Genomic DNA, 20,055 nt, shown 5'->3' with positions numbered 1-20,055 from the left:
CTGAGTGGAGATATCCAGGAGGCCATTTAATGTTCAGGTCTTGAGAGAGAGTTCGGGCTGTGGCTGTAGATTATCTTGAGAGTGGTTGCACCGTCCAGCGAGTGAGTGCAGTGAGAAGAGAAGCCCAAGCCTCAGACCTGGGAAACCTGAGCACATAGAAGGCACCAACAGAGGACTCTGGACAGGAGATGGGATACTGGGAGTTGCTGAGGAGAAGCCAGAGAAGAGATGGTGGGTGGGATTGTATTAGTCATCTATTGCTGCATAGCAGATTATCCTGGAATCCAGCAGGATTTCCCACAAGGGCTTGCCATAAATTTTACACAGCATCTTTACCCACCGCATATGGCTCTAATATGACAGGGTCCACGGTTCCTGTGGCCTAGGGGACAGCCCCTTTCTGCTGTGAGCCTCACTCAAAGCTGGAAGCTTTTATGTTGCCCAGAGATGTATGGGTCCGAGCAGAATCCTCAGGTGTTGAATATACTGCCCCAGAACCCAAAGAGTAGGTTCTGGTATTGTGCTTCCTTCCCTGCAATGGGGTGTGCAAGATGCAATCATTTGTCCTTTGGAAGCGATGTCCTGGTGTGCCCAGACCGCTAGACTCCACTGAGGTGGCGAGCACCCACACCTTCACAGGGGTTATCCTCCACCTTCTGGAGCACCTATGTCTCACCGAGGTCTTCATTTACTTGTTACTTCTCATTCAGCCAGCCAGATTAGTAGGATGTCATTGATATAGTAAACCAATGGACCATAAGATGACAAAGGTGGGAGAGGGACCACTGGCCAGGGGCGAGACCATAAATGTGAGTGGCTGTCTTTCCCTGTGAATGTCAACAGTTCCTCATACAAATGGTCAGATCTCAGGCCAGCGGATGGGTACGAGGCCATGCCGACCCATGCCGGCAAGGACGCCAGCCCGGAAGCTGCAACTGGGGCTACTCCTTGGTTGAGTCTGCAGCAGTCCACTACCATTCTCTGTATTGTTTTAAGGTCAGATTGATGAATTCATCAGGGATATGATGAGGTCCACCCCAAACTCCATATGCTTTAGATCTTCATGGGTAGCACTAATCTCTGCATTTCCCCTGCTAGGTGATGTTGTTTTTTTACCTACTATCTTGGCTGAGGTAGGTGGGTGGGGACAAGTTTCAGGGGCTTTCACTTGACCTTCACCTCTGGGAAGACTCTCCTCGTACAGACCAAGGAACCCACGTGGCATTCTGCCAGCCCATCCCAGAGGTCTAGTCAGCCTTGCTGGCTGCTCCTTTGGCTTCGATGGTTATCCAATTGCACCGACTTTTCTTCTGACAGCTGAGCACTGTCGTGTTGTTTCTGTTATTTGCAGATTTCCCTTTTTTCTTTTTTTGCTTTCAAGGAGCCCAGCTCTGTAACAGCCATGGCCCAGAGAGCATGACCACCCCCAAGCCTGGTGTAGAGCAAGGAACAGCACTTAGGAGTGCTGTTTGTTTTGCTTTGTTTGTCAAACTACCATTTCTTGAACTTTGCTGACACCACATCTGTCCTGTGAGTAGGGGATACTGCAGCGAATAAGACCGTGATTCTGCCTTGAAGGGGAGGGGATGAAATAGATACCCTCAGTTATTCCACAAATGAAGTCCTGCAGAAACCTACACATGAGGCCCCAAACTCAGAGTATAGAATGCAGAATTGTCCATTGCAATAGTAATAGCAAATTCCCCGCCCTGGAAAGTCTGTACTGTCTCAAAACACACACACAGACACACACAATTAAGATGGAGGGTAGTCTTTTGGCCTGGTCACAGATACTCCATTTCTTCTTCCTGGAACATGGTAGGAGGGACTGTTTCCTGCACCCTGGAGGTTAGGAGTGGCCTAGGACTTGTTTTTGCCAATTAAATGTGAGTAGTGCTTCCTGGCAACTCTAGAAGTGACCTTGACACCCCATAGCCCATTCAGGAAGGCAGACATCAGTGTGGAGCACAGCTCCTCCCGGCTGATACAGAAACTGTGCACGCTGAGCTGACCACGGTCCAGGCTGGGAAAGTCCCAGACAAACCAAATCCCAAATGGTCATGAGCTGGTGACTTCCTTCTCCTGTTTTAGAAGATCGGGGCCAATCTCATTCCAGCCCGACTGTGAAGCAGCTGTGGTATCACAGGGTGTGTGTCTTGGGATTACTGTGATAAGTGGGTGTCTACAATTTGCACCAGGCACCAAGTCAGCCTCAGGATGTTGCAGGGTATGTGACAAACATGGTTTTGTCCTCATGACACTAACAATTCTAGTGGAGGATGGCTGATGAACTAGGAAGCAAGTAAATGAATATAATCATGTAAGAAAGATGGTGCTTGGAAGGAAATAAAGGGGCATTATGTGACAGAGACTGCACAGTTACTTTAGCTAGGATGTCAAGAAGGAGGTCATGTGACAAGGAGCCAGCCAGACGGGACAGATGCAAGAGAGTGGGAGGCAGGAACAAGCTTTGGTATATTCAAGTCAGAGAAACAGAAAGCACTGTGGCTGGAGCACGCTGAATGAAGAGGGGATGGGTGGGAGAGGAGGACTCAGACGCGGTAGGGCCCTGCAGGGCCAGCGTAAGGAGAGCCCGCAGTGAACACAGCCGTAGATGTCAGAAACGCAAGGATGGGGCAATCACGGAAGGCTTCCCAGAGGAAGTTGCCTGAAGAACCGTCGAAGTTAGAGATGAGAGGAGGGTTGGTTCAAACCCCCCGCGTCTAGTCTTTGCCACTTCCTAGTTGTGTGGCTTTGGGCAAGTTATTTAACGTCTCTAAGCCGCAGGTTCCTCCTCTGAAAAGGCGACTAATAATAACCACCCTGCAAGGTTGTTGTGAAAATTAGTGCCTGAAACCCGGATGCCAGTGCGCTTTGATGGTGGACGCGGAGGCAGCGTGGCGTGCAGTGGAAACGCGTTGTTCCGGGGGAGGGGTTGTCCCTACCCTTCCTTCCTCAGCCAGGTGACCAAAGGTCACCCGGCCCGACTGCCGCAGCGGGGCGCCCGAGGCGGCGGGCACGCGAGGGGGCGGTCCGCGGAGGCTCCTCCCTGGACCGTCGGGCCGCGGTCGGGCCCGGTAGGAGGAGCGCAGGCTGGAGCGAGAGGGTCCGTTGACAGCTGCTGACAGCTGGCAGGCGCGGGGGCCAAGAGGCGGCAGTGTCCTCAGCTCTCCGGTCCGCGATCCTGGCCGCCTTCAGGCTAAGGTACGCAGCAGCCTCCCTACCCCGAAGCTGCTTCCCTCCCCCGCAGTGCCCGCTTCCTGTCTCTTTAAGAGGTCAGCGGGTCGCCCCGCCTCTTAGGGATCTGATTGGCTTCTTCCGCGGCTTGCGCCCTCTTTTTGGTGTAGCTCCATTTCTATAGGCTACTGGGGCCTGGGGGCGGGCCTGAGTGCTATAAGTAGGGGCTGTGGCTGTTTTCGCAGTTTTGACCGAACGAAAAGGACGCGCCTGCCTTCTGGTCGCCGCTGCCGGGAAAGGCTGCATGCCGTCCTGGGGGCCGGTGGGCCCGGCGCGCTGACCGCGTTTTCCCTTTCCCGCCGTCCCCCGATTCCTGCGGAGCCGGCTGCCGGCGGCTCTTGCGCGACGCTCCCTGGCCCCGCCGCCCGCCCCGGGCGCTGGAGGCTGGAGACCGGAGTCCCGGGGCCTGTGCCGGGTCGGCGGCGCACTCTGCGGTGGCGGATGAGCGGCCCGGGCGGCGGGGCCTGAGCACGGCCCGGGGCCCTCAGGTAAGAAGGGGACCTTATCCCGCCACACCTGGAAGGGGAGCCCCGTCGCCGCGCGTCCTGAAGCCCGACCACGGGGCTCTCTCTCTGCCGCGGCTGGGACCACCGCTCCAGGGACGCCCCCTGGCCTCCGCTGCACCTACAGGCCCTCCCCGGCAGGGAGCTCCCAGAGCCCGGGTGCATCTAGTGACTCCCCGAGACAGCTGCGGGAGAGCCGGCATCCCCACAGCTGGACCGGGGCCCACCTGTCGCTGCCCCTTCCTCCGGGAGTGAACCCTTCCCGCTCAGGGCGCAGCCTCAGAGGACCCCCTTGGGGAAGTTTCAGAGGGCCAAGGGGCCCCTGGGTGAGGACTCAAAGGGAGAGGCGACGGGTAATTGGGAGGCCCGGAGGGGATGGGGGTGGCAGAGCGCTCGGGGAGGGGGAGTGAGCACACCCATATAGCTGCACGGGGCTCGGACTGGCCAGTTAGCAGGGCTGGTGGACCCTGTGGCTTGAGGCTGTGCAGGAAGAGATCTAGGCTGTGGCCCTGCATCTGGGCCTTGTCCCCGTCTACAGTGGGGCAGGACCTGCCTCCAACTTTGCCGTGGCCTTCAGCAGCCGGAGAGGGGCAGGAGGTGTTGTTTATGCGGCTGGGGCTGCTGTTGCAGGAGGGGCCTTCTGGGAGGCTCCGCAGGGGAAGGAGGGTGGAGAGTGACTTTGCCTTCTGCCTCTGTGGTAGGGATGGGGCTGGGGGTCCTCCGGGGCGATCCTTCTCCTGCTCCCCCGAAGGGCTTGGCTGCACTCTCTAGAGATTCATCTGTCCACATTATAACATTTATTGAGAACTTATTCTGTGCCAGGCACTATTCTAGGGGATTGGGTCATGAGCAGCCTGGGGTGGGCAGCCAGTAAACACAAACACCCAGCTAGGGCCACTCACTTCAGATGGAGGCCAAGTGCTGTAAAGAAAACACAGGGCGGGCTAGCCGAGAGAGATGGTTAAGGAGGGCTCTGAGGAGGCCCCCTGAATGATGAGACTGGCAGAAGGGCCAGCACAAAGGCCCTGAGGTAGGAGGACGCTTAGCAGCTTGGAGAACAAGGTGGAAGCCAGAGGCTGGGGGACGGAAGGCCTGAGGCAGAGCAGCAGGCAGGGGCCAGACTGGGGGGGGCTTCCCTTCGTCCTGGGGGCTCCTGCCTGGGCTGCTGGCAGTGTACCAGGAGTGGCCTGTCTGGGACAGCGTCCACCTCCCCCCAGCCTCAAGGGTTAAGGATGAAGGGCTGGCCTCAGGCCTATGGAGCCTTCTTAATCTGTTTTGGTTCCAGGGTTTAGAAGCTCAACAATCTGCTAGGGGTCAGAAGCACTGAGGGGTGTTACAGCAACTATGAAGTATATAGCCTCTCTCTTTTGCTCAGGGCTTTCTGTCTCCCCTGGGGTTTTTCATCCAGGCCTGGTCAATCCCATTGCACAGATGAGAGATGGGAAAGCTGAGGCCCACAGAAGGGAAGATCCTCTCCAGGGGCTCATTGCAGGTCTGGCACTGCATGACTGGCGCCAGCCTGGCATCCTGCCCCATAGGCTGGCTACAGAGGGAGGGTGGGAGGGAGTTGGAGGCCCAACTGGTGGGTGGGAAGATGGCCTCTGGAATGTTAACAAGGTCAGGAAAGTCCCTCCCAGGTGGAAGAAACAGTCTGTCCTAGTTTCCCTGGTCTGGAGAGGTCTGGGGTTGCCTTAGGCCACTCAGCATCCTGGAAACTCCTCTGAGAATTTCCCTTCCCCATCCCTCGAGTCTGGGCTCTACCCCTTCTCCCTGCCCTCAGCCAGCCTTCCCACTGTCCCCTGTCCCATCATCTGTCCCCCATTTCCTGAGCCTGCAGACCTCTTAGTTCTCTGTCACTGCCCAGGCTTCTGCCCCCATGCCCAGGAGCTTGCCTGAGGTGGGGGGAGGAGAATATGGGGCCAGTGACTTAACCCTCTTGTGCCTTTCCTTTCCCCCTCTGTACAATGGGCACAAGAGTAGTTCTTCTCATGCAGAGGCTGGTGTGATAGTTAAGAGTGTACTACATGTAAAGCACTTAGTCCTATGTCTGCAGGTAGTGTGCACTGTTTTATTTTTTATCATTGCTTCAGTTATTTTACAAGGTCTGACACATAGTGGCAATTCTGGTATGGCCAACAGTGCTTCTCTGACCAGCAGAGAACAGGCACCAGCTGGGATCCTATTAGCAATGTGGCCCATCAGCCCTGGCCTAGGCCTGCTGAATCAGAATCTGCACGTTCACAACACTCAGGTGTGCAAAGCATAGCTCTAGATGGAGCCCAGAGCCTTCCATCTATAGGTGGAGCAACTGACTCCCAGAGAGGGGCACTTGGCAAGTCGCCACTTGGGGGCCTGGACACTAGAGACAGACAGCCTGGCAGGTGGCTGGCGGGCCCCGAGCTTTGTCCGCGGGGGTAACAGAAGTACTTTCCTCGTCCGGCTGGGAGGGCTCAGCGAGTATGTCTGCCGCTGTCACCGAGTCCGCAGAGGCACTGGTGGGGGGAGGGCAGTCGGTACTCTTCTTCAAAAGGGGCCCTTGCACTCGGAACCAAACCCTTCTTCCCTCTACACCCCCCAGGCCCTCCTCTGGGAAAAAAAGCAGCAGTTACCTTGGTGTGACCTTTTGTAGGCATTTACTTCTCTGTTCCTGTTTGATCCTCTGGGCAACTTTGTTGGGTAGGTGTTATTATCCCTGTGACACTCCAAGAGGAGAAATGACTCACTCAAGGTCACATAGCAAGTACGTGGCAGAGCCAGAAGTGCAACCCAGAGCTGCCTGGCTCCATAACCCATGTCAGCGAGAAGGTTTTCATTAGTGAATTAGAGAAATCAGACTCAACCGGACCTAAGTAGAGGAGGGAATTTGTTGGATTTTATACCTAAAAAGAAAGTCCAGGGGTTGCACTAACTTCAGGTGTGGCTAGATCCAGGAGCTCACATGGGGCTCTGTCTCCTGAGATGGAGTTCCATCTCTCAGCTCTACATTCCTCTGTGTTGGCTTTATTCTCAGGTGGGTAGCCATGTGTGGGGTCAAAGTGGTCCAGCTCTGTATAGTACCATGACACTTTTAGCAGAAAACGTATCTGTTTTAACAATTACAGCAAAAGTCTCCAGGCTGATGCTCATTGGTCAGAACAGTGGAGTATCCTGATTGGCCAGGCTTAGATCACGTGCACACTCTGTGGAATTTTGAAGGGCTTGAGTCGGCTGTACCTCAACTTCATGGACAGAGACTGGGGGAGCTGAGATTCCCCCCTCAGAGAAATGGGGTGCCAGACAGGCAAAACCAAGGGATGCTTCCCCCTTCAGACTCTCAATCTGATTCTTCCTGCTGCTGGGCCCTGGTCATCCTCACTGGCTTCTTTTTGCCACAAGGGACCTCTCAACTTCTCAGCAGCAGCTGGGTGCTTGGCCTGCTCTCCGGGGCCCGCCCCTTCTGGGGTCGCTTGATACCGCGTCCTAGGCCAGAGCTGGTATTGGGCTGCTGGGACCAGAAGTTCGCTCCACAAGGAATGGTGATTGGGGCAGAGGGGGCGGTGGAATCTCTCTCCTTCAGCTCTAGTCACTTACCAGTTATCCTTTTATCCTTCTCAAGCAGAAGTCTTGAGGGGGGTGGCACATACCCCTGCCAGCTGTAACGCCCGGTGCTCAGCATGGCCACATTCACACAGCAGACCCTCAACGGCCACATGCAGGTGCAAAGAAGGGGCTTTCCTCCTGGAGGGTGTCTTTTTTAAAGATTTATTTATTTGAGAGAGCGAGAAAGTATATGAGAGGGGGGAGGGTTAGAGGGAGAAGCAGGCTCCTCGCCGAGCAGGGAGCCCGATGCGGGACTCGATCCAGGGACTCCAGGATCATGACCTGAGCCGCAGGCAGTAGCTCAACCAACTGAGCCACCTAGGCGCCCTCCTGGAAGGTGTCTTGATGGTCAGCAAGGAAGACGTTTCTTGGGAGACTTCACCCATATTTCATCATGTGCCCTTGCTTAAACTTGCCCCCAGCAAGGAGAACACCCTTCCTGACATTGACCAGAGCCTCCCTTCAGGGCACTCTTGGCAAAGACGAAGACGATCATTCATTTGGTGGACTGTCCCACATGTTGCAGGACATGTGGCAGCCTTGGACTCTGTCCACGAAAAATCATAGCACCCCACCCCCATCGTCCCCGTGTCAAACTGGAGCACCCCTGTGCACTGCTGAGGTGTCCGGTACTGTTCCACACTGCCCCTACCCCAAGGCCCCTAGTACCATAATTGCGATTCAGCTTCTGGCCCAGGGGAGGGGCCCCTGCCTGTGCGGCAGGGCATCACGGAGGGGTGCTGGAATAAAGTTGTACCTTGATAGCTAGGGAGAAGGGGGCAGTGTTTGGTGGGGACACATTTGTAGCATTGGCCTAGCTGTTACAAAATATCCAGTGGCCAGGCCAGAAGCTACCACATCCTTGTTCTTCCCGCATTCTCTGGGGGTGTCTCTGGGCAGCTCAGGTTGGCTGACCCTCCCCAAGGTATCCCAGATCCCTCCACTCCACCCCCACTACAACCACTGGTACAGTGGCTCCTCAGTCTACCTGCCTCCACTCTTGCCCTGCTCCAGTTCGTGTTCCCCAGCAGCCTGAGCGGTCCTCTCCACGTGGACATGGGACCCCGTCACCTGCCTTTGTGACACCCTTCTCATAGCGTTCAGAATGCAATCACATTGCATGTGGTCATATGGTCCCGTGTGACCTGGCCCTGCCAACCTTTCTGATCTCCCCGCCAGCCACACTGGCCTGCTTCTTGCCCTTTGAACAGGCCAAGCCTGTTTATACCTCGTGGCATTTGCATTCACTGTTCTCTCCCCGGTGTGCTCTTTGTCCAGATTTTTCCAAGCCTGGTTCCTTCTCAATTATTTAGACCTAGTGCAAATGTCAGCTTGTCTGACAATCCAGTCCAAAGCAGTACCTCTTTATATTCATTGGGATTCTGGCTTAGCTGTTGAAACAAAGGTCAGGATAACAAGATAGAAGATTATTCCTGCATATTGCATGGTAGTCTGTGTGCACGCTGTCCAGGATATGCCTGGAGGCCCACTGGCAAGGGCTGGGACCCAGACACTTCTCATTTCTCTCTTATCCTCAACACATGGTTTCAGTTTTGTGGTCTAAGATGGCTACTGTTGTTCCTGCCAGCACATCCCTGTACCAGGCAGTAGGAAAGGAGATTGCTCAGCCTGAAACTGACCAACCCATTAAATTCACTGCTCATTTCCGATTGGATAAAACTTGGTCATGTGGCCTTAGCCAGTGGCCAGGGAAGCTCGGAAAATAGCCATTATCCTGGGAAGCCATGTGTGCACTAAAATCCATGGGCTCCAGTACTAAACGGAAGGGTGGATGTTGAGGACCCTGGTAGTCTCTATTGTGTTACCCGTTGTTCAGTTCCACTCCTCTGTTAGCATGGTTTTCATGCTGGCTGCCTGGCTCCCCTCCTGGAATGACGGCCCTGGGAGGGCAGGTGTGTCCCAGCCCCCAGACTCATCCCTCGCTCACAGTAAGTGTTGCTGCCACTGGTGGAAGAATATGCATGAAGAATGCATCCTTCCTTCAGACCTACTATGTGTTGGGCATATGTTTTCCCTGTTGGTTTGGCCTCAAGCTGCAGATGGGGATGTGATCCCAGAGCCAGCGAGTGGCCTGTTGAGGAGAAGGATGGAGGAGCCTGAGCCCCAGGTCTCAGCCCATCTGCTTCAGTCTCCTCTCCCTTTCAATCAGAGGCAGCGCTCACGTTTCGTGGCTTGGAATGGTAGCAAGGATGCCCCTGCAGCCCTTGCCCTGCACCTGTTGCTGCTCAGGGCTCGTGTTAGTGACAGCACAAGCATGGCTGCCTGTGGCATTTGCAGATCCTTGCAACAGGGTGCTCAGCGGCCCGGGCTGCTCCTTGCTGAATGGGAGACCTGCGCTCGTGGAGTGTAAACAGAACACATCTTTCTAATTTTTTAAAACTTACTGATGTGTAACCCATACAGAAGAGTGCACAGATCATAGGTGGGTGACTCAATAAATTTTGCCATGGTGAGCACACCTGTGTACCCCCCCAATCAAGCATCAGAAGCTGGTGTTCCCCACCCCCCACTATGCCCTCCATCCTCCACAAAGGTGACCCTCACCTGGATCTTTGTGTGGGGTCAGGCCGCACACGTGCATTTGTAACTGGCCCCGTTCAGCCCCATATCTGTGAGGCCCTTTCCTGTTGCTGCCCATAGCAGTAGCCCTGTTCTTTCTCTTTCTGTTTCACTGTGTATGTGAGCGCCACCACGTACGTGTGCGTACTGCTGATGGTGGGCCTCTGGACCGTTGCTAGCCTGGGGCTGTTACAAATGTACCCAGAAGTGAAGACTCTAGGTCATAAGGCCTCATCTGTCCCAGTCATCATTTTAATGCTGGCATCTGTTATGTCCTGGTGCCCAGGCCACGCCTCGCTCACCTGCCCTGCACCCCCTGAGCTCCCTGAGGAAGTCCCTGCTGCTGTCAGTGTGGGCCCCACTCCTCTGCTCCTGTCCCTGAGAGCCCAGAGACCTGGGAGCCCGCCTTGTCCAGGGTGGCTCCCAGGGCCCCAGGCCACCAGCTCTCCTGTCTTCTAGGCTGGACTCCTAACCTCTCATTTGGAGGCACTTGGCTCCCCTGCTGATTCTCGTTTCCCCTCGCAGCCCCCCACCCCTGCCTTTGCAGACACAGCTCCCTCTGCAGTGGCCCCCCTCCCCACAGTGGCCCCCTCTGCCGTGCCTCTCCTTCCCTCCCCTTCTCTACTTAGAGACCTCCGTGCGTCTTCCTGGCACAGTGCATGTCCCTCCGATTTGTGTCTCCCTTTCCAAGGTGGCAGCAGAGGATGACAAGCGGTGTGGTCTGCCTGAGTTGTGCGTGATGCCCCACTCTGGGGCTCGGTGGCTGTGTGATTGCACACCGTCAGTGTCAGTCACTGGGCCTCCAGTGGGCCTTGCGCCAAGGACTCCGGACTGTGCGTGCATGGGCTGTAGGAGGCGCTAGACATCAGTGCCCACCACAGCCTCCCAGGGTGGACGCTGTTGTTAGGCCCATTCCAGGGGCAGGGGACCCTGGCTCCTTGCCCTTCTGCTCCCTGTCTATCCCCAGGACCCCCAGGATCGGGGCGATGAGCTGGGGTCATGCCGAGTAGCTTACTTTGCTGTACCTGGCACAGTGTAAGGCTCAATCACTGGGAGTGGCATTTCCTGTGTGTGGGTCATGAGACAGAGGCTGAGGCGGGGGACTGGGCCCCTGTCCCGGCGTTGTGTTGTGGCATGTGGGGGGGCCACACCTCACCCTCCGCCTGGTGGGTGGGAGAGTGGTCCGCAGGCCCACTGTAGGGAGCTGCTCTTGGGTCCCTGAGACCAGAGACCAAGGCCCTGCGCTGCTCACATGGGGGCTTTCACTCCTCCAGGGCCGGCTGCTGGCGGGATGGGCATCCTGGAAGGGGTGATTTGGGCCAACGGGAGCACAGCCCTGCCCCCACCCGCGGCACCCAACATCAGCGTGCCGCATCGCTGTCTGCTGCTGCTCTATGAGGATATCGGAACCTCCAGGTGAGGCAGGCCGTGGCCCTGAGTGGGTCTCCCCCGTGCGTGCGTGCGTGCGTGCGTGCGTGCGTACGTGTGTGATGGGGGGCAGTGCCGAGGGGTCGCAGACAGAACCTTACCAGTCGGCTGGTTTCTGTACCCATCTGCTAGGGTCCGGTACTGGGACCTCTTGCTGCTCATCCCCAATGTGCTCTTCTTCATCTTCCTGCTCTGGAAGCTTCCATTCGCTCGGGCCAAGATCCGCATCACCTCCAGCCCCATTTTTATCACCTTCTATATCCTGGTGAGTTCACTCCAACTGGCTTAAGTGAAAAAGGGAATTATTAACTGCTTCTGTAATGAAAACCAGCTTCAGACGTGGCTGGATCCAGGGGTAGATGGACATCATTAGGACTCTGTCTCTCTGCCTGTCTGCTCTCCTCTGGCCTTGTCTCAGATATGCTCTCCCTTGCCTGGTGTCAAAAATAGCCAAGAGCAGCTGTGAGCTAACATCCTGCCTCCCTGCCAATACCAGCCAAAGAGGAGTAGTGCTAGTGTAGACCTGGGACTCCCTCTGACCGGCCCACCTTGGATCCCCTGTTGGTCCCTGAGCCAGTCACTGTGAATAGCTGGGAGGGGGCACTCTGAGGCTAGGAGGGTAGGGTCAACTCAGCCAGGCTCTGTAGACTGAGGAGGGTGGTGGTCCCTGGAGGAAAACTGGGGAGCCGTTCGTAGAGGGCAGGGGAAGAGATGCTGGCTGGTGGAAGAAATGCCCACTGCCACCTCCATCTGTCTGTCTGTCCATCCAGCCGTCCATCCCCGTTGGGTTCTGTGAGACCTCTTTGGAGCAGACTTCCTGCCTGTCGGGAGACCCCGAGTTCTCATCATTCAGTGGAACTGGTGTGGGCTGCCTGGGAGAGGTAGTAGGGCTGCGGTTGGGAAGGCGGCCCCGGGTATGGGCTCCAGATGTGGGTTCCGGGTGCAGACTGTCCAGCTCCCGTTCTTCAGGGCTCCGGCCTGACTGACTGGAGTCCTCCCCTCTTCTGCCTCTTAGTTACCACTCCCTGAGAGCTGAGTGGCTCCTTGGGCCCCCTCTTTGTGGCCTGGCTCAGAACTTCACAGTCAGAGGAGTTGCCAGTGGGCAGGCAGGGGCAGGAGAGGCTGTGGGGAACCCCTGGAGGCTGCTGGTGGAGGCCCCAGGGGCTGCCGGCTGATCAGAGCCCCCACCCCCGAGAGTTGGTGGTGGGCAGGGGTGGGCCTTGAGGCCTGCTTTCTTCTCTCTCCCACTGCTTCTCTGACTCGTTACTATATTTATTGAACAGGTAAGCAGGCAGGCAGATGCCCTTTCTGGGGGAGCATGAGGGGAGAAGGGACCCAGGGCCAAGGCCTGGGAGCATGAGGCAGGGCCAGGAGACTCAGCACTGCCCCTGCCCTCTTATTCCCGGGGACTTCTTTCTAGAGAGCTCAGGAGACAGTGGTGAGCACCGGCTGTGCTGGATGACCTTGGGCTGGTGGCTTGGCCTCTCTGTGCCTCGGTGGCCCCCTTCCCACACCATGTGTGCTGGGCCTGCTTTAGCTTGCGGCAGTCCTGTGAGCACCGGAGAAGACAGCGTGCATAGCTCTAGCCTGGTGGCAGCCTGGTATGCAGTAGGCACATGGCAGTTTGTTGCTTCTATAGCCTGCCCTGTTGAGTGGTGTCAGTCTCCCCAAGGGTTCCATATGATTTTTGTGGCACAAAGGACAGACTGTGCATGGATCTGGACTCTTCTGTTTGCATATGTCAGAAAACCAAAGTGAACTCACAGAAGCTGGAGGGAATGTATTAATGGAGAAACTGACAAGTCCCAGGGCTTCAGGCATGGCTGGATTCAGGGGCTCCACAAAGCCGTGGGGGCACAGTCTCAGTATCCTTCTCAGCTGGGGTTTCTCCAATGGTCCTGTCTCTCGCAGTCTCATGTTCATGGAGCCAGGCAGCCCCAGCATCTCCAGGCTTGCAACCCTGCCTCCCCCCAGCTTCCTTTCCCAGTGGCTGCGCTTGGTGTCCTGGCTGTGCCTGTCACTAGACTCCCTTGGGTCCCACCCCCATCCCCAAATCAGGGAATGGCATGTGCCGAATGGCTAGCCCTGGGTTACAGGCCCATCCCTGAAGCCGGGGCGGGGGGGCAGGCCCCCCACCCCCCCACCCCAAGCCATGTGAGAGGAAGGAGGCTGTTGCCAGAGGAAGAGTGGATACCGGATGACAAAATCCGTCGATGCTGAGCACAGGCACTTCTGCAAGACGTGCTGGGGCAGCAGCCTTCCCCGGGTCAGGGTCTCTTCCCTGCAGCCTCCTTCCCCCCATGGCTTGGGATTAAAAGCTCTAATAAGATGAAGCTAAAGGCAAATGTGTACCTAGCCCTTACTGGGTGCCAGGCTCACTTCTGCTACATTGATTTATCCATTTGCTCCTCCCAACCATCAAATACAGTAGGTGCTAGTTTTACCCCCTTTCATAGATGAGGAAACTGAGGCATGGAGGTGTAGCTCCTCGGCCGAGGTCACAGAGGCAGGAAGCAGCAGGGCTGGCATTCGATCCTGGCAGTGGGGCACCACCACGTTACCCCTATTAGCCATTCCAAGGCTGCCGGTGTAGCCAGGAAACTGAGGCCCGAGAGGGAAAGGCCAGGCGGAGGTTACCGGCAGTGGAGGATCTCCCCACCTCCCTGCATCCCACTCCTGACTCTTCTGGTTTGGAATCCTTCTGTTCTCAAAGAATCCAAGGCTCCTGCAGAGGCCCTGCAACTCGCAGAGGTCTTGTTCCCTGACCCCATCATGGCATCCCCACTCTCGCCCCACCAGGTGTTCGTGGTGGCGCTGGTGGGCATCGCCCGGGCCGTGGTGTCCATGACGGTCAGCACCTCGGATGCTGCGACTGTTGCCGATAAGGTGTGGCTGGGCCTGCCAACAAGGGCGGGGGGGATGCTGGGCGCTGGGGAGAGGGGTGACTGGGCCCCCAGGCTGACACTCTGCCCGCTCTGTGTCCAGATCCTGTGGGAGATTACCCGCTTCTTCCTGTTGGCCATCGAGCTGAGTGTGGTCATCCTGGGCCTTGCCTTTGGTGCGTGTGCTGCTCGGCCAGCGCTCTCCCTGTCCCTCCCTAGCGGGCACCAACCCCACCACGGTCACCCGGCTGGCTCCCGCTGACTGACCAGCACGTTTCTTCCAGGTCACCTGGAGAGCAAGTCAAGCATCAAGCGGGTGCTGGCCATCACCACGGTGCTGTCCCTGGCCTACTCTGTCACCCAGGTAAGAGGGGAAGTGGGGCAGGTACAGCTCTGGGGTCCCCCTGGAGGAGGCCAGGGGTCACTGAAGGCCAAGCATCCCCTGCTCCCTGGTTCTGGGTCCAGGTTTAAATGTTTATTAGGTGCAGTGTTCTCAAACTTTAAATGTGCCTAAGGAATCACCTGGGGTGCTTGTTTACAAGGCAGGTTCTTCCCGCCCTCCCCACCATTCCAATCCACTTCCAATTTCAGGCTGGGGTGGGAACGTGGAGGATGCTTAGAACCTGCTGTTGTAACAAGCAGCCCAGGTAGGGCACATACAGGTTTGCAGACCACACACAGAGCTGCACATCTAGAGGCTCCTTCCTTAGGAGCCTGCTCCGGGTGTTGGAGCTAGGTGGGTAGGGAGCAGGGCAAGGCCAGGGAGCAGTCCGAACAGGGAACTCTGAAGGCCAGGCTGGGGAGCTGGGCTTGGTGTGGTGGAGGGTTCTGGGTACTTTGTATCAGGGAGCTCCCTAGGAGGGGGCTTTCCATGTGGCAGGATACTGAGGCCCTCCCCTGCCTGCCCCTGCAGGGGACACTGGAGATCCTGTACCCTGACGCCCACCTGTCGGCTGAGGACTTCAACATCTATGGGCATGGGGGCCGCCAGTTCTGGCTGGTCAGCTCCTGCTTCTTCTTCCTGGTGAGGCTTAGGGTGCCCCCACCCCTTTCTGGGTCTTGGCACCCTGGGGGTGGCCACATGAACCTAGAGCCTGAGGCGGGCCTGGGTGTCTTGGTCCTGGGCTTAGCTCTGGGCCTGGTGTGCCCAGCATCCTTCTCAGTCCTGCTCTGTCTCTGCAGGTCTACTCTCTGGTGGTTGTGCTCCCCAAGACCCCGCTGAAGGAGCGCATCTCCCTGCCTTGTAAGCAGCTGGTGGGTGGCTCTGGCACAGGGCTGGGTGCAGGGCAGGGTCTGTTTGGGCAACTGTGACTCTCCTGCTGGAGAGCCCTTGGTGAGAGGGAGGGGTCCTCCTGGGGGCCCAAAGGGCTCAGGTGACACGCTGGGGATGAAGGGCGGAGGCAAGGGCAGGGCCTCACAGTCCCCAACCCCCCAGCGCGAAGGAGTTTCTACGTGTATGCGGGCATCCTGGCGCTGCTCAACCTGCTTCAGGGGCTGGGAAGCGCGCTACTCTGCGCCGACATCATCGAGGGGCTCTGGTAGGTGGGGCGGGGCACGGGGTGTCCGCTGGCTCGGGTGTGGGGCGAGGCCTGAGTGGGAGCGGCGCACAGGGGGAGGCTAAGCCCAGGTCCCATCCAGAGGGGGCCCCTCCCTGACCCGCTCCTCCTGCCCCCCAGCTGTGTAGATGCCACCACATTTCTCTACTTCAGCTTCTTTGCGCCCCTCATCTACGTGGCCTTTCTCCGGGGCTTCTTTGGGTGAGTCTTCCCACGGGGATGGGGGGCGCGGGGAGCCGGGGGCGGCGCGGGCAGGTAGGGGGCGTGGGACAGGGGTGGTAGCTGGTGCCTGGCTTGCCACCCAGCGGCTGGTGGATTGAGGGCCGCGGGCGCCCCCGCGTGGCTGCCTATGGAACTGCGCCTCCAGCTCCCTGCGCATGCGCATCCTCAGCCTCAGGGTCCTGCGCCTCCCTCCTCCCAGTTCAGGCTTGGACACTGGGAAGGATGAGGCAGATGAAGTGTGTATGTCTGTACTTACACATGCATACACACATATATACATATGCACACATGCGTACACCTACATACATATACACATTTTATATGCAACACACACATATATATATACACTTTCCCCACAAGAGAGTGTCTATGCACATGGTTCTACACTGGCTTGCTTTTCATTTTAGAATGCTTGGCTCACTCTTTCAGCAAGCATTCATTGAGCACCTACTAGGTGTTGGGCACTGCTGCAGCTGCCACACACAACAGGGAACAAAGAAGACACAAATCACCACGCTCACGGATTCTAGCTGGGAGTGGCTGGGGAGAGAAGCAGGGTTGCGGGAGGCGGGCGTGTAGTGGAGCATAGTGTGAGGTGCACGTTGGTGCCCGTGTGTGTTTGGAGGCGTGGCAGGGAGATGAGATGCTAAGGGCTTGGGGGATTGAGGGTTGGATCCTGGGCCCCTGATGTGGCAGAAGTGCTGGGTCCGAGGAGGTGCGGGGGATCTGATGGGGGGTAATGCCGGGAGAGGGCATCAGAGGTGGGGTGAGAGGGGCTAGACTGGCTCTCAGCCCAGCCCTGATCTGTGTGGGATCTTGTACATGCATTTATGTCTCTGGCCTTGGGCTCCTTTTTGTAAATTGGGTACAGCGCTTCCCTGTCAGAGTTATCCTGAGGATTGAGGGACTAAGTAAGTGCAAAGTAGGTGGTCATAAAAGCTGCAAGGGTGGAGGTTGCAGCTGGTGTTTGCTGAGCACCTCAGGCCAGAATTTACCTCTGTTTACCCTCTGCTAAGAGCTTCTCGAGGTCAGAGTTATACCCATTTTACAGTGAGAAACAGGCAAGTGAGAAATTTATCCTTGTCCGAGCTCACACGTGGGCTGAGTTTTAAAACAAGTCCCACTGGACTCCAGAGTCCAAGCTTTGGGGACCTCCTGGGGTGGCCGTTAGGCCGCAAGCCTTGTTCAGAGAAGGAAGCCTTCCTAACCAAACAGTGGGGCTCCCCTGCCTCTCCCCTCCCCACCAGCTCGGAGCCCAAGATCCTCTTCTCCTACAAATGCCAAGCGGACGAGGCCGAGGAACCGGACGTGCACCTGCCCCAGCCCTACGCCGTGGCCCGGCGGGGAGGCCCCGAGACAGCAGGGGCTGCGAGCACACAGTTTGACTCGGCCGGCGGGGCAGCCTGCCTGGACGACGTTGCGTCCATGCCCTGCCACACGGGCAGCATCAACAGCACAGACAGTGAGCGCTGGAAGGTTGTCAGTGCCTGAGTGTGACCACCGTGGCCGGGAGGCCTGCTGGGGCCTGTGCAGGCCAGGCTGGAGAGAAGACCAGGGAGTGCCAAGTCGCTGGGGGAGGAGGATGAGGTCACGGGACCTTCTGGGCAGCAGCCCCACGCAGGCCCTGTCTCGCCTTCTGTGCCTCCGGTTGCCTCTGGCCACCTCTGCTCTAGCTGGGGGCTGCTTCCCCCTTCCACTTCCACCTGCCCTCTCCCTGCTCAGCAACATGGCCCAGACTCTGATCTCTCAGGGCCAGGCCTGGCTAGGCTGGCTGAGGGCACCTCCTTTCTCCAAAGCCTGGGCACCCAGGGCCGGTCTGGCCCTTCTCATCCCTCTGCCTCTTCCCCATGGCGCTTTGGCCTCCTCAAAGCCCACTCTGGTGGGTGGGCTGAAGTGTGTATATTTTCTTGATCTATTTTTTAATAAAAAACAAAAGGAGCAGAAGGTGCGGCTGTGGAGGTTCCTCTTAGGAGCCCGAGGGCTGGGGTGAGAACCTGCGACAATCAGAGGTCCTGGCAGGTCCCTCTGCGTCCCGAGCTCTGGGAAGCTCTGGGCTCCTTTTGCTCAACGGAGAAACACTGGCCAGTGCCCAGGCCCTAGGCTGGCTGCTGGGGAAGTGGGGGGCAATCGGATCCCAGTGCTCCGTGTCCCAGGCGCTTGTCCGAGCAGACAAGAGGGACGTGGAAAGGGAACTATGGTTCTGTGAGCAGCTGTTTCCCCACCCGGTTGCGGAGCATGGGGTTTGGAGTGAGCCCTGCAGGTCCCGTCCTTTCTCTGTGCCTTCTGCTCTGCCCTCCTGGACTGGCCGCTTCCCCTCCCCTAGCTCCAGCTCGCCATCCATGAAATGGGGATAAGGAGGCCTGTCTTGGCAGGGGCTGCTATAAGGATTAGGAAGTAGTGAAGGGCTGGTAGATGCTTATGGAGCAGTAGCGATAACTCGATTGTTTTTAACCCCTAGAGTAGTGCTTGCCACATAGTAGGCACTCAGAAGGTACGATGACAGGGACTGACATGATCAGAATCGATGTGATAAGCTAAACATGGGGCTAAGTCAGAATAAAGCAAGCTGTAAACAAGAGGAGAGCGGTGCCGTGTGTCCATGTCACTGCCGTTGTACCTAAGCTTGGCCTTGAGTCTTCGGGCAGCTGGAGAAAAAGGGCGTTGACAGTTATGTCATTCCCACCGCCAGAGAGGAGGGAGTCTCAGTGGGGCCACGGTGCTGAGGCTCAGGCCTGGCACCTGCCTGCATTGCCAGCCCTCTGCGTGGCAGGACACCAAGGGCACTAACTCCAACATGGCTTGTGACTGTGGGGCCAATGTGCCATTCTCCCTAGGATCCAGGGCCCAGAGGGCTGTCAGTGGGCCAGGAGGTTCCTTCTCAGAGCTTTCCTGGAAGATGGTGGGCGGGGGCAGGAGGCCTGCAGGGCATTCCAAGCAGGACAAGTGTTGGGGGCCGGGTAGGGAGGCCTGGACAGGCCATTCCAGAGCCGCACTCAGTACCAGCGGCCTGGGACGCCTGTGCCGTCCGAGAGGCCAGAGTGACAGCCTGGGTTTGCTCAGTGCGATACCTAAGCAAACAGCCCTGTCGACGGGGAGGCACCCACAGAAGAAAAGAGGCTAGAAGCCTGCTGCCTTTTTGTTCTCATCTTAAAGTTGTTTTTTAATAGGTAACATGCACATGGCAAAGAAAAGTTCACGTGGTGCAGGGAGGTGCACAGTGGAGCATGAATCTCCTCCCTGCGGTGGCATTCGCTTTCCCCATCCCTGCCCCAGAAGCACCGCCAAGGCCAGGGGCCTCGCTGCCCGCCCGAGTGCCCGAGTGCCTATGTGTGTTCACACGTGTGTATGCACATTACCCCTGTTCCGGGAACGTAGACGTTCTGTCGGTTTTTTCTTCACTTCACACTTGTTCTTCGGATGGTTCCGTGTCAGGTGGCGGAGCGGTTTCACTCCGGCAGCTGCATACATTACGGATATATGGCAATTTATTTAACCAGTCCCATTGGGATGGATTTTTGTTCCCGATACGTTTTGCAACAACAGACAATGCAGTGACAGACATCCTTATAAATATGCTTCCGGTAACTCACGCACGTGGAATGACGGGAGCACACGGTCTTAATTAGTTTTGTCTTACCGTCTTCCGGCAGAGACTAATAGCTGTCCTCCAGCGTGTCCCCCTTCTCTTCCACTGTAATAGAATCTCGGAGTTTTTTTTAAGCTGGGCACACTGCTTCCTGGAACAAGACTGCATTTGCCAGGCGGCCCGGCGGGTGGGTGTGGCCATGCGACTGAATTCTGGCCAATGGGATGCAAGCACGCATGCGACTTGCTGGCGGAGAGGCTAGGCTCGGTGCCTTTCTTCCAGCGGGCATGTGGTGGGAGGAGCCCGTATCCTGACGCTGGTGCCAGTTGCCTTGGACTGTCCAGCTTAGGATGACTTTTTGAGGATGCGTGAGAAATAAATGTCCCTACTTGGCTTAAATCCCTTTGGATTTTTCTTTTACAGTTGAACCTAATCGGAACCAACAGGCTCTTCAAAGAGGCTGTACTGGTGTTAACTTCTCC

General features: G+C 57.1%; 1 protein-coding gene across 3 annotated transcripts; it reads left to right on the top strand.

Annotated features, from left to right (window-relative positions):
* The first annotated feature begins 3,030 nt into the window (after positions 1-3,030).
* On the top strand, positions 3,031-18,568 carry TPRA1 (transmembrane protein adipocyte associated 1). Of its 3 annotated transcripts, none has more exons than XM_034996707.1 (12): positions 3,031-3,204; positions 11,174-11,315; positions 11,460-11,592; positions 12,098-12,208; positions 14,127-14,213; positions 14,313-14,385; positions 14,494-14,573; positions 15,123-15,233; positions 15,392-15,452; positions 15,645-15,747; positions 15,886-15,966; positions 17,235-18,568. In XM_034996707.1, the coding sequence occupies exons 2-12, from the start codon at positions 11,191-11,193 to the stop codon at positions 17,476-17,478; spliced, it is 1,209 nt and encodes a 402-aa protein (XP_034852598.1). In that variant the 5' UTR covers positions 3,031-3,204; positions 11,174-11,190; the 3' UTR covers positions 17,479-18,568. The 3 variants fall into 3 exon arrangements, with proteins under 3 accessions (XP_034852598.1, XP_034852596.1, XP_034852599.1); XM_034996705.1 differs by lacking the exon at positions 3,031-3,204 and adding an exon at positions 3,423-3,725; XM_034996708.1 differs by lacking the exons at positions 3,031-3,204; positions 12,098-12,208 and adding an exon at positions 3,423-3,725.
* The last annotated feature ends 1,487 nt before the right edge of the window (positions 18,569-20,055 follow it).

The sequence above is a fragment of the Mirounga leonina genome, unplaced genomic scaffold (assembly GCF_011800145.1).
Source record: "Mirounga leonina isolate KUSES-001 unplaced genomic scaffold, KU_Mleo_1.0 Mir_94, whole genome shotgun sequence".
Lineage (NCBI taxonomy): Eukaryota > Metazoa > Chordata > Mammalia > Carnivora > Phocidae > Mirounga > Mirounga leonina.
Note: the sequence above shows the minus strand (reverse complement) of the source record. Positions and strands in the feature narration are given on the sequence as shown.